The sequence below is a fragment of the Malaclemys terrapin genome, chromosome 3 (assembly GCF_027887155.1).
Source record: "Malaclemys terrapin pileata isolate rMalTer1 chromosome 3, rMalTer1.hap1, whole genome shotgun sequence".
Classification (NCBI taxonomy): domain Eukaryota; kingdom Metazoa; phylum Chordata; order Testudines; family Emydidae; genus Malaclemys; species Malaclemys terrapin.
The window spans coordinates 80,118,412-80,132,382 of record NC_071507.1 but is presented as its reverse complement, the minus strand read 5'-3'; the positions used below and the strand labels follow the sequence as shown (position 1 = coordinate 80,132,382).

The following is a 13,971-nucleotide window of genomic DNA, read 5'->3' as shown; positions in this document are numbered from 1 at the left end:
TTGAGTTCCACTAACCCTGGGTATGTCTACACTGCAATGCAAGTCCATTGTGTTTCAGACTTTTAAAAATTCGCAGCTTCACCAGATAAACCCAGATAAAGAGAGTCACCCAGTGTAGGTCAGTTGTAGTTTAGCTTTAAGCAACTAAAAATTTCTAATTGGAGTTTTGATCAACCATTTCAGTTAAAGAATATTGAAGTATACTGAACGATAAGTTATGTCCTTTTAGATAGAGGTCCATTCAAATATTTGTATCAAAGCCTTCAGTATCTACATTTGAACTGGGATCCTGGAATATACTAGATAATAAATAGCTAATAATAAATAATAAAATTTAAGGAGTGGAGAGAGGCAATGCCCTTCAATTGTCAAAACCAAAACACCAATGTACCTTTAACAATATATTGTACCCATATCAGCATGTCTGGGGCATAGATCAGTTTCTCTAGAAGTGTATTTGGCAGACTATGAATGTGTTTGACAAATGTACTAGGACTATTTTCATAACAGACTACTCTGATATTGGGATTTATTTTCTTGTATATTTTGATTGGCATAGAATTTCTTGGCATTTCCTTGTTCCAGCCAGAAGTTTTCTACACAAATCTGAGTACTCAAAATTTGATAATATTTCAATTTTGTTAGCAAACTTAAGGCATGTATCCTTCTATTTACATACTTTAACCATTATATAAATTTACACTACACAACCAACCGCATGAGTGGTGTTTCACTATATGAAAAACAGAAGGCCAGAACCTCAGCTGACGCAAGTCAGCATCATTCTGCTGAAGTCAATGGAGCTACGCCAGTTTACACAAGCTGAGACTCAGGCTCAGTGGAACAGAGTTAGCCATAACAAGCAGCTACAACTCCAATGACTCAGACATTAACTGCACCCATTTACACCAGGGCTGAATTTGGTCCATAGTATCTACATCTCCAATTTGGTATTAATATTCTTTAATAAAGTAAATGAAAAAGATACCTGAATCTCTCTTGTCCTGCCGTGTCCCATATCTGTAATTTTACATATTTACCCCCTACATTTATTATCTTTGAACCAAATTCCACTCCTATAGTATGATTTGAGTCATCTTTGACTAAAACAGAAAAAAAACAGATTTAGTGTTTATTTTGAGAACATTTCAGGTTTATGATTAGATGTTTTTACATAACTTAGAAACATTTCAATATATATTCATTGTGAAGGTAAGAGTATAAACAATGAAAGGGCCATTAAAAACAGATCTCTACCACTTACTGTAAATGCTAGATAAGTCACTTTCTGTGATGCATATGCTCCCAATTTAGGCAGGAGCAAAACTCTTCAAGTGTAACCATAAAGTTACAGCCTGCTTGTCAAAAGACCGGATGAATTGTTCATAATCCAACATATTTCCTGTGCCATCAATACATTCCCCCCCCTCCAATATTTGAATATCCTGACCAATTCAAAATATCACCACAGGAAAGGTTCGCTTTTAAATAAAGCCACTTCATAATACTAAACCCACTAGCAATTTTGGGAGTAATTTTAATATAGTCCCTGTAAGACCATGTTTAAGGCTCTACATTTTTAAAAACAGACCAATTCAATACAATAGCAGAACACAAAGGACTCAGTCTTGTCCACAAATATGCAGGCTCTATTTCTCCTGTAAAGCTTGTTCTTGCACACACACGGAGCTCAAATTTCAAAATGGGCAGCAACGCACACCTGCTAAAGCACAGGAGCATGCTCCAGTGCATAACTATGGGACCATGTGAGTGTTGCATGTGTCTCCCAGTACATAATGCACACTTTGTGTATCAGAATCCCAGTTCATTTTTGTTTAAATATCATGATAATGAATGCATGACTCGAAGTGATAAACGTAAGATAAACCAGTAAAACATTAAGCACCACTACCAAAGTCAACAAAGTATCTGCCAACTATTTAACATGAAAGGCAGGGTTGTCTATCAGTAGGGCCCTACCAAATTCACAGTCCATTTTGGTCAATTTCACGGTCATCAGATTTTAAAAATAATAAATTTCATGGTTTCAGCTATTTAATCTGAAATTTCAGTATTGTAATTGTAGGGGTCCTCACCCAAAAGGATTTGTGTGGGGTGGTCACAAGATTATTGGGGGGGGGGGGGGAGAGAATGGCATTTGCGTTACTGCTACCCTTACTTCTGTGCTGCTGCTAGCGGTGGTGCTGCCTTCAGAGTTGCTGTTCTCCAGCCGGCCAGCTCTGAAGGCTGCACAGAAGTAACAGTGGCCATAGTGCAATCCCCCTAAAATAACTTTGCAAACCCCCTGCAACTCCCCTTTGGGTCAGGACCCCCAATTTGAGAAACTCGCCTGTGAAATCTGCATAGTATAGGGTAAAAGCAAACAAAAACACAGATTTCACAGGGGGAGACCAGATCTCACAATTCATGACGCGTTTTTCATGGCAGTGAATTTTGTAGGGCCCTATCAGTCATAGCAAGAGACTAGGCATTGAGAGACTACCCGAGCATCCTTGGGAAACTCAACTTCTTTCTGCCTCAGCTGCCCATCTCGATAAATAGCAATAAAACCTTCCCATCCTTGTGAAATGCTCTGAGAGTATTATGCACTACCATGCCTTATAGTTTAACAGGAGTGCCTCTGTAGTTGAAGTTTGAATCAAGACATCTGTTTAAAGATGGACCTTTCTAAGTTTTCTAAAAATCGACAGTCTTAGTCAGATTTCTCTTTCATCAGCAGGTAGGATTAATAACACAAATTTAATGTAATTTTAGCCCAGAGTTCCAGAAATATAAGCCTCCACTCCCAAAAGAGCCATTTCTTAAAATTTTTTTAGGTGGGTAGTTTGTGTGTGCCCAGAGCTACAGATCAAACTGTTGATGCAATGCGAGTCAAAGGTAGTGCATGACATCCACTAAATCTTTGGGTATTTAGTGACAATAGCTTTTAAGAAAATAAATAAATGTATAAATAAAATAATGTAATTTTTTTTTACAGTGCACATGTGCCAATATAGAAAACCAGCAAGAGTTTCCATTGCTGTCATCCATATGCTTTAAACTCATCTCTTATAATTACTCTAAAAAAATGAAACAGATTACTCTGAAATTTGGTGTGCCTCATGGGGGCACATGATAGTGTTAGTGATCCAAATTTGCAGTCATTTGACCAAGGGGTTCCCAAGTTACAGCACCCCCACAAAATGGTTTATTCTGCTGCCTTGTACTGTTACACTGAGAGGACTACAAATGGATGAATCACAGACCTCCCTCTTGATGGCTGTGAACTCACCATTCAATTAACATAATTAATCATAACCCCCAACTTAAGACAAAAGGAGTTTTCAACTGAGTGGCGGGAGGTTGCTGCAATTTAAGGCTTGGGCCTGGACCTAACTCTGTAGTGTAGACAACGCAAGGTGGCTTATGTCAACCTAACTATGTAAGTGCCTACACTAAAAATTTGCTCCCACCAACGTATCTGCCTCACTGTATCGACTTAATTAGACCTCCATGAGAGGCACAGAGTCAGTGTTGATGTAGTTAGGTCGACACAGTGCCAAGGTAGACACTGCATTGCTTACATCGACTGTTACTGGCTTTGAAAAGGCATTGCACAATGCCCCACACTGACAGTAAAAGTGCTCTTAGTCAGGATATGCCTGCCGACACAAGAAGCAAAGTGAGGACACACACAAAGGATGCAATTACTGCAGTGGCTGTATGCCGACATAAATTAAGTCGACTTAATTTTGTAGTGTAGATATGCCCTTGGTCTACAGTAGCAACTTATGTTGGTATAACTACTTTGCTCAGGGGTGTGTAAAAGGAAAAACAGCTATATAAAATCCACACCCCTGAACAATGCAAGATTATACTGATCTAACTCCAAATGTAGAGAGTATTACGTCAACAGAAGCGCTTCTCCTGTTGACTTAACTACTGCCTCTCAGGGAGGTGGATTACCTACGCCAAGGGGAGAAGTCTCCCCATCGGCGTAGTAGTGTCTTCACTGAAGTGCTGCAGCATTCTAAGCATAGACAAGACCTGACAGTCGTGGGTGGCACTTTCATTTTGGAGGGGAACAAAGTATTGGGGGGGGGGGGCGGGAAAGTTAGACATGTGAAGGCTTTCCAGGAACAGAGGAGGGTTTGTGGCTGCAGTGAAGGGAGGGGGGGAAAATGGAGATGGATGGCAGGGGATGTGAGAGGTTAGAGGCTTAAGTGAAGAAGGCATAACACCCCCAGCTCTGCCAGTGCACCCCAACCCCCTGCAACACATAGCCAACTCCTCAGAAAAAATAGCATAAGTATGAGAATATATGCCAGGATCTGGAACTTCCTGAATCTTATAATGCCAAGAGCCAATGTGAATAATGAGATATTGCCTGAAGAGGGTATGGAAAACCTGTTCTTTTTTGTCTTTTAATAGTATTAGATGGAATCTTGTGGGTGAGAGAGAGAGAGAGAGAGAACGAGAACACGGGCTGTAAAAGGAAGTGAAGAGCTTAGCAACTGTGGAGTTGGCAGAGTAAAGGTAGGTGTGTTAAGGGGGTGTATGTGAGCATTGCTGAAAGAGAGAAGAGTTAAGGTGGTATGGGCAACCTTAACTCTGCATTTGCTGAAGTCTTAGTTTTGATCAACTCAATGTTCTGCAAAGGAATGTCATGCCACCAAGCAACATTAACTCTGTATTAAAGCAGGTTTTTGCCATCAAATATAAACAAGTACAAAACAGATAGAGGGGTACTCTAACAAGTGTTGGCCCAGTCCACTCTGGCATCAGAAACATGCTAGCTTACTTTGCTTAAAACACTCTCTACTAGCATGCCCTAGTATGGTTTACTTGGACAGTGGGGACAAGAATTATTAATGAGCATCATAGTATAGATCACCTTCCTCTGCAGTCTACAACAGTTTTAGAACATGGTTCTGAACACAGTTCCCAGACAAAATCCTTGTCTACACTGGTTAAAGAAGTGTTGCTAGTACAAAATACTTTTAAACGATGTTGTGGCTAGCAAAAAACGGATGCCAGTGTGGACAGAGCTTTAAAATTACTGTACGGTGAAACATCAGACATGTCACTATGCCCAGATATAAATACTTACATTTCTTCTCAATAAACTGATGAAGTAAACAGGACTTGCCAGTTCCAGCATTTCCAATAACCAAGAATTTAAAGAGGAAATCTGAAGAATGAAAACAAAAAGAGACCTAAGAGCCAACTATGAGACATTTACTTCTGTTTTAGTATCTGTTTTTTGCCTTGTCAGCAGACCAAGTAATGTAAGGAGAAAACACTTCTTCAGTCAGCCACCTGCCACTAGCTGTTATTCTAAAAAGGAGGAATAGATAGGACACTTAGGAAAATGGCCATAAAGATAAGCAAGCAATAAAGGGGTTAAAAAAAAAAAAAAAAAAGGAGCACTATGTTTACGGAGCTATAGGGATAGATAATTAAAAAGCAGAGAAGTTGGATTAAAAGGGCAATTTAAAGAAAAATACAAAGGCATAGTAAGATAGGTGGTCTTTTAGTATTCCAAAAGAGTATATTCTTGTTTTTCACAGTATCCCCACTTCTCACAATGAGAGCCCTAAAAACACATTTCAAGTTGCTCAGACATTACAACACAGTACAGAAACATCTTCGCGTATAAGAAAAGTCAAAATGAAAGTCATATACTGAAAGTCCTAGGAATTGATTCCTACCATAAAAATGTAGAAGTGATATTACTTAGAAGTAATAACAGCCAAGAGGCACGGAAATGTTAAGAGCCCAAGTGTTGATTTATTTTAAACACATGAAAACTGATCTGCTTCACAACAGTTCTTACATCAAGAGAACACAGAAAAAGTCAATCTTAAGACAGTCAAGAGAAAATGAAGCATTGCTATTTGTAGTATCAAGAACTAACAAGAAATTCACCATGATGCTGAACAAAAATCAAAACACCATTCAAGATATGCTGATACACGAAGTAGTTAGAGTTCAGGAAACACTGTGGCATAAGCATATTACAAATCAATAAACTGTTGGAGTCAAGTAAGATACGTAAGCCAATTTGTAAGGAATAAATAAGATTTTTAGTATTATAACACCTACTACAAAGATAAATTAGAAAAAAAACTTAGTTTTTAAACACATACTTCACTTTAAAAAAACAAAAACAAACAAACAAACACACACGCATATTACTGGGCACTACCACCTCCAGAAACTCTTGTCACCTTTTAGCCACAGCTTGATGTTCTGCAGATAGTTAGTGTGGTTATGCATTTGTATCATCGTGCCATGTGCAAAACTCTTGAGTTGCACTGTTATGCTTAGATTAATGAGAACAAAATTAAAAGTATGTTTATTAATTACCTAACTCCATATTCTGCTGTAATATTTTCTGTATCTGAAACAAGTTTGTGTGTGTGTATAGGCTTAAAAAAATATATATATACACTCCAGGATTACTGCCTTCACATCTCCCTTATGAATTAAGCCACTTCTGGCACTTCAGTGCCATGAAAAGTGATTCAGAAACAGGAGTTCGCTGAATAATTCTTTGTGTGTGTCCACTGGCTCATTTATATGTTCAGTATTTGTGCTCTGTCCATATCTGCTTCACCCTTCGCTTATGGGACTACTTCCACTGTTTGCTTATGACAAGGAAAGGAAAGATTTTTTTCAACTGTTTAATAAATTCTCATATCAATATCAGACTTAAATTTCCCAATACATGGCAATGAAGATGAAATTTGGTATGTTAGTTCGGGGTGGATAAATTCAATTTAAAAAATATATTAATTCAAAATAGGCTTACTTTTTAAAAAGCCTAAATTGTGACAACCTGTGTTAAGACCAGTAGCCTCTTCTGCAAGTACCGAGACAGTATTTTTGTCATTTCAGTTTATTCAACTGTTCAGTTCTATGACCAGTTATTTCAAAGATAAGAAACAGATTAGAAATTGAAAAAAGCACAAAGCTTGATTTTCTCTTCCAATCTATGAATAAGAACTAGGTGTGAAAAGATCTACTAGTTCAAAAATCTTGAAGGACAAAGTAACAAGAAAAAATTAGTCCAACTCACTAACTACAGGTATTCACTTTGGTTAATCAGTTAGAGTTAAATTCACGTTTTGATACATAAAAAAGTACACAGCACATTTAAGGTAGTTTAACTAACATACACTTTTAAAATTGTTTTTGTGCATTTTAATTTCCATCCAAATAGAGCTCAACACAAATCACAAGAAAAAAAATTAATCACCTAGTAAATAAGAAATGCATTTGCCATTTTCTTCATAAGTAAAAAATTAAGAATCTGAATAAATTAAATAAGTAAATTAAGCTATACAATTGCTTAAATGTGCATAGATATAGTACATTCTTCTGATTAGCAAAATACACTAAACTTTCTGCTTACGGCTATGTTTTAATTGTTACCAATCAATGAGAATTAATCTTTTTTTAGGAAAATAACTAAATACAAAAAAAGATTAAAATCAATTATAAATCAAGGTTTCCTGTTTGCCAATTTAAATCCCTGAGTTTTAATCAATCCACCCTGAAAGTTACAAAATTTTACAAGACCTATTTTGTTCCAAGCAGTCTCAGTTCTCTTTTAATCATCTTTATTAGCTTTCTCCTTTAACTACAGCTAGCTTCCAGAGAACACAAAATAAGCATGAAATTGAAGTATGAAGACTGGGATTCCACCAGAAAGTGAAGATTAATTCCATCAAGCAGTCAGTGTTCACTGGTCAAATGGGTTACATAAGTATTAACTTTGAAAAATCAGATCACGGCTAATATGTCAAAGCATGAAAACCATACTTCATCAGAAGTTCAGGGTGAGACCTTCATTTATAGGTTATTTTTCTCCAGGAGCATGCATGCATTCAAATCATTAGTCCATTCTGTTTCAGATGGGTATGACACTACACTCCATATGCTTTATGAAAATATGCTTGGAATGTGAATATAATGTAACTGGAATATGCTTTATGCAAAAGGTCTCGTCTAAGGTATCATTACAAAGCTTATACAGTGTGTTCATCCTATTTGTATGTATATATCATTCTTGTATCTAAAATTAAAAATATGAAGTTAACTGAGGTCCTATTGTAATTATGCAAAGTGTGGGCAATTAACGATGGTTTAGAATCTTGATGGCTCCCACTGACTAGGAGAATTGGCTGTAAATGGCTCTGTTCACCTGCAAGCCTTCCTGTGTAGGTGAGGTGGGTAATGAAGAATGAGATCTCGCAGGACATGTGACCAGGTCATATGATACTGGAATCCATCTTAAACCTGGTGCTTTTCCATTTAGAAGGAGGGGTGTGGACCCACAGAGAAACAATTCCCACCTTGTGCCAAAGATATAAAAGGGGGTGGAACAGAACAAAACGGGTCCCAATCATGTGAAATCCCCTGCTTTTCCCCTAAGATGCCTGCTGGAACTAACAAAGGTCTGTAGTAGGGGAAAGGATTGGGCCCAGACTAGGAAGGAGTCTAGTCTGTGAAAGAATCTTATTGAAACATCTGAGGGTGAGATTTACCTGTATTCAGTTTCTTAATGTATTGGGCTTAGACTTGCATGTTTTGTTTTATTTTGCTTGGTAAATCAATGTTATCAATTAATTAACCCAGAGTAAGTGATTAATACCTGGGGGAGCAAACAGTTGTGCATCTCTCTCTCACACAGAGTTAGAGAGGGCAGACAATTTATGAGTTTACCCTATATAAGCTTTATACAGAGTAAAACAGATTTATTTGAGGTTTGGATCCCATTGGGAGCTGGGTGTTGGATACAGGAATACTTGCTGAGCTGTTTTCAGTTAAGTCTGCAGCTTTGGGGGTGTGGTTCAGACCCTGGGTCTGTGTTGCAGCAGGCTAGTGTGTCTGGCTCAACAAGACAGGTTCTGGAGTCCCAAGCTGGCAAAGAAAACCAGCTCAGAGGTAGTTTCAGTTCATCAGGTGACAGTCCCAAGGGGGTCTCTGTGACCTAACCCATCACGATGGGAATTATTCTTTGTTACAGTGCATCATTAAGCATCTTATAGGAATACCAAAACCACCACAAATAAATTTCTCAGTGTTTATAAAATCCTGCTGCTGAACAGTAAATGGGAAGACAGAACAGAAGACTGCTGCTCGGATGCACCCAACCCTCCTACGTCCATAAAACTTTCCTCCAGAATGTATTCATCTCTACAATGACAGCGTACACTGTCACTGTTTTACTCTTATGGTTGTGTTTTGCCTTTTTGGTGGCCACACATAGAATTCTAACACCATCAAAGCATTGTTTCCCAAACTTGGGACACCGCTTGTGTAGGGAAAGCCCCTGGCAGTGGCCAGTACGTCCCTCGGCCCGCGCTGCTTCCAGCAGCCCCCTTTGGCCTGGAGCAATGAACCGCAACCAGTAGGAGCCGCGATCGGCCGGACCTGTGGACGCAGCAGGTAAACAAACCTGCCCAGCCCGCCAGGAGCTTTCCCTACACAAGCGGCGTCCCAAGTTTGGGAAACACTGTATCAAAACATTATATTTTCTGCTAATTTGAGATGTTTGAGTTGCTCACAGGTATAGGACCACTCTTCCTCACTATATTCTGTTCCCAAATTCTTCTCCCAGTTAACCTTCACTCCTCCACCCAGCTATTCATGCTTCCTTGACAAGAAACAGTTACCTGGGAAGAATTTTTTGTTCTAGTTGATGGGTGTGACGGGTTGGATCACAGAAACCCCCTTGGGAGCTGCCACCTGATGTGCCAAGACTACCTCTGCTCCTGTTTTCCCTGCCAGCTCAGGACTCCAGCACCCTGTCTTGCTGAGCCAGACTCTCCCATCTGCTCTAACACAGACCCAGGGTCTGAATCACTTGTCCCAAAGCTACAAGTTTACCTGAAAACAGCTCACAGAAGTGTGCTTGTCTTTAGCACTCAGATGCCCAACTCCCAATGGGGTCTAAACCCAGATAAATCCGTTTTACCCTGTATAAAGCTTATGCAGGGCAAACTCAAATTGTTCGCCCTCTATAACACTGATAGAGAGATATGCACACTTGTTTGCTCCCCCAGGTATTAATACATACTGAGTAAATTACTAAATAAAAAGTGATATTATTAAATACAGAAAATAGGATAAGTGGTTCTAAGTAGTAACAGACAGAACAAAGTAAGTCACCAAGCAAAATAAAATAAAATGCGCAAATCTATGCCTAATCAAACTGAATACAGATAATCCGACCCTCAGAGATGCTTCAGTAAGTTTTTTCTCAGACTGGACACCTTCCAGGCCTGGGTACAATTCTTTCCCCGGTACAGCTCGTTGCAGCTCAGGTGATAGCTAGGGGATTCTTCATGATGGCTCCCCTCTCCCCTTTGTTCTCTTCCACCCCTTTATATATCTTTTGCATAAGGCGGGAACCCTTTGTCCCTCTGGGTTTCCACCGCCCCTCACTGGAAAAGCACCAGGTTAAAGATGGATTCCAGTTCAGCTGACATGATCATATATCACTGCAAGACTTCATTACTCACTTGCCAGCACACACACACACATATACAGGAAGACTCACAGATAAACAGCCATCTGCAGACAATGGGAGTCATCAAGATTCCAAACCATCATTAATGGCCCACACTTTACATAATTACAATAGGCCTTCAGAGTTATATTTTATATTTCTAGTTTTAGATACAAGAGTGGTACATTTATACAAATCAGATGATCACACTCAGTATATTATAAGCTTTGTAATGATACCTTGCAAGAGACCTTTTGCATGAAGCATATCCCAGTTAAGTTATATTCACTTTTTTACCATATTTTTCTAAAACTATCCCAGTTACATTATATTAACTTCTTATGTTTTTATAAAACCATATAGACTGCACAATGTCACAATGGGCATTCTGGATAGCATCTTCCCCAGTGGACTGAAAGGTAGGGCTTCAAACAATGTATATCACTGGTTCTCCAGCGCCTTTATTCTGCCTACAGTTCATTTCCCAATTTCTGGATTCTCAAAATGCATGCTTTACAGAAGATTTCATTCTCTGGGCCACCTGGAAAGCCTTCAAGACTACTGCCTGTGTCAAACTGTGGTATGTATCATAAAAACCCAGTGTCCCAAAATGGCATCAGCTGACAGCTTTGTGGATATCTGACAAAGTTTTTAAATTCAGGTTTTTCTACACTTGAGAATGAACTCAAGCTTTTCAAAGGAACATTGTATCTTCATTGTGACCAGTTTGCTTCAAATGTACAGTATCCCAGATTTATAGTATATCAGCAACTTTAAACCCAATTTGAAATCAGGTAGTCTCAGGTATAACATCTAGCTAAGGCTCCTTGTTAGGATTTAAAAAAAAAAAAAAAAAACAACTACAAAATCTCTTTTTAAATCCCCACCACTTTGTGCGAAAGCCACATCAGACATAGTGAAACTGACTATATACGTTAAGTGCAATCCAATGCAGAGTAAACCGAAAAAAAATTATGGAAGAAATTTTCCTTTTTAGCCTCTTTCAGTTACAAATAACCTCTACAATTACTCTAACAGTTGTACTTAAAAAAAATGTGTCTGAAAGTTTGAAGATGATGGTATCCTTTCAAATTCTACTCTGAAAAGTGAAAATGGCATTTTGGGATTCCAGGTTTATCTCTATTTGTATCATACTAGCACTGAGAGGCCCAAATTAGGACTAGGGTCCCATTGTGCAGTATAATCACAATAAGAGACAGTCCATGCCTCAAACTTTGTCATCTAAACAGTCGACTCCAGAGCAAGTTTACTCAGTTTACAATTTTATTTATTTAAAAATAAAAACTGCTAGGCTAGCAAACTCTGATTCAAATGAGCTGCAACAATGCAGTTAAGATGTAAATTGAGGTATATACTCATCTCTTTATTGAAGATTTTGCTATTAGAACTTAACTTTATTATGTTGAGAACACCAGAATAGAATCCATCTTATTTCCACTTACTGTAAGATGAAAAGAGCTAACAAAAAACACAGAAACGACGTCAGTGACGAACAGAGATATGTTTCAGAGTATACACTAGGAGCATATCTAGGAGTAAAAGTGTGCCTATAACAGTCTTTTGGATGAGTTCCACAAGTTGACAATACATTGTGTAAAAAAATATTTCCATTTAACAAAGTGCACAGGCTTTTAATTTCACCACATGCCCTTTGTTCATACATTATGCAACAGGTAAAAAAGAGTGCGTACTTTTCACTCGGCTGTTTTGGCAAACTCCTCTCACAAAGATCCATGCTACATTCCAGTTACAATCGTGTCAGAAGACAGTTACGACTCCATTACATTCTGTAATCTAGACAGGATTTGACTGTTTTGAACTGTCCTTGAACTGCACTGACACAGCCAAAGCTTTAACATGGTACATAAACATGATTCTAGTCCTGTCTACCCTACCAACATGAAAATGTGTTGTAACTGGTCCCCTTGGCCCAGCTGTACTTTTAGCATACACTAGTCTTTATTCAAACTCAGTGAGGAACAAAACTCATTTCTCTATGCTCACTCCCTGTAGTGTTAGGCACTGAAAGCAATTCACATCTAGTGCTTCTACTGCTGCTGAATTGCCTGAATGTCTTTTCAGTCATCATCTCTTCCCAGAGCAGAATTGGAAGCAAAAGCACTTTGTAAGTCACTTTATGTTGTGGTTTTTCTCTTTCTTCACAACTGACACAGAAGCCTTAGTTCCAACATTCCCTTCAGATATCATCCTAGAGGAGCTTCTGTCTTAAAATTCTATCATTCTTTCTGGACAGTGCAGCTGAAAGAAGAATGTTACTCTCACATTACACAAAAACTTGCTGCTACCGCTAAAAAAGTTTAGAAATGTTAATCTTTGGCTGTAGTTAAGATCCTCATAATATGGAAAAGATGATTTAAAAACAATTCAGGAGAAAAGTAATTATATGCAATGCACCACAGAGAGTTTCAGATGACAAGAAATACCATCGCTAGTCTCAAAACTAGCCAGCATGGGCTCCATTGTTATCTCAGCTCTGTGCACATGGTAAGGTAGCCTCCAGCTTTCATGCAGACCACATCACACGATCCATTGTCTACAGCCAAGCTCTAAGATACAACTTCAATTGCTCTGATCCCTCAGAGAAATACCTACAGAATCTCTATCAAGCGTTCTTAAAACTGCAATAACCACCTGGTGAAGTGAAGAGAACAAACAGATTGACAGAGCCAGAAGGGTACCCAGAAGTCACCTACTACAAGACAGGCCCAAAAAAGAAAGTAACAGAACGTCACTAGCCATCACCTACAGCCCCCAACTAAAACCTCTCAGCACACCATCAAGGAACTATAACCTATCTTGAAGGATGATCCCTCACTCTCACAGACCTTGGGAGACAGGCCAGTCCTCGCCTACAGACAGCCCCCCCATCCTGAAGCAAATACTTACCAGCAACTAAACACCACACAACAAAAACACTAACCAAGGAACCAAACTCTTCTACAAACCCTGGTGCCAACTCTGTCCACATATCTATTCAAGGGACACCATCATAGGATCTAACCACATCAGCCACACCATCCAGGGTTCGTTCACCTATACATCTACCAACGTGATATATGCCATCATGGGCTAGCAATGCCCCTCTGACATGTACATTGGCCAAACCGGACAGTCTCTACACAAAAGAATAAATGGACACAAATCTGACATCAGGAATCATAACATTCAAAAACCAGTAGAACACTTCAATTTCTCTGAGGTCTGTTATTGAATGACCAAAGTGGCAATTCTTCAACAACAACAAAAAAAGACTAACGTGAAGCTGCAGAACTTCATTTAATTTGCAAAATGGATACCACCAGATTAGGCCTGAATAAAGACTGCATCCAATTAAGTGGGTTCTAGCCCATGAAAGCTTATGCCCAAATAAATTTGTTAGTCCTTGTGGCATCTCGGAGACTCCTCTTTGT

General features: G+C 38.8%; 1 protein-coding gene across 2 annotated transcripts in view; it reads right to left on the bottom strand.

Moving 5' to 3' along the window:
* RAB4A (RAB4A, member RAS oncogene family) overlaps positions 1–13,971 on the bottom strand; it is a 41,078-nt gene that overhangs the window by 21,096 nt on the left and 6,011 nt on the right. For both annotated transcript variants that reach the window (XM_054022978.1, XM_054022977.1), the window contains exons 2-3: positions 5,111–5,191; positions 989–1,103 (exon numbers count right to left, since the gene is read on the bottom strand). In XM_054022978.1, coding sequence (XP_053878953.1) covers positions 989–1,103; positions 5,111–5,191 — 196 coding nt within the window. The remainder of the gene's footprint in view (positions 1–988; positions 1,104–5,110; positions 5,192–13,971) is intronic.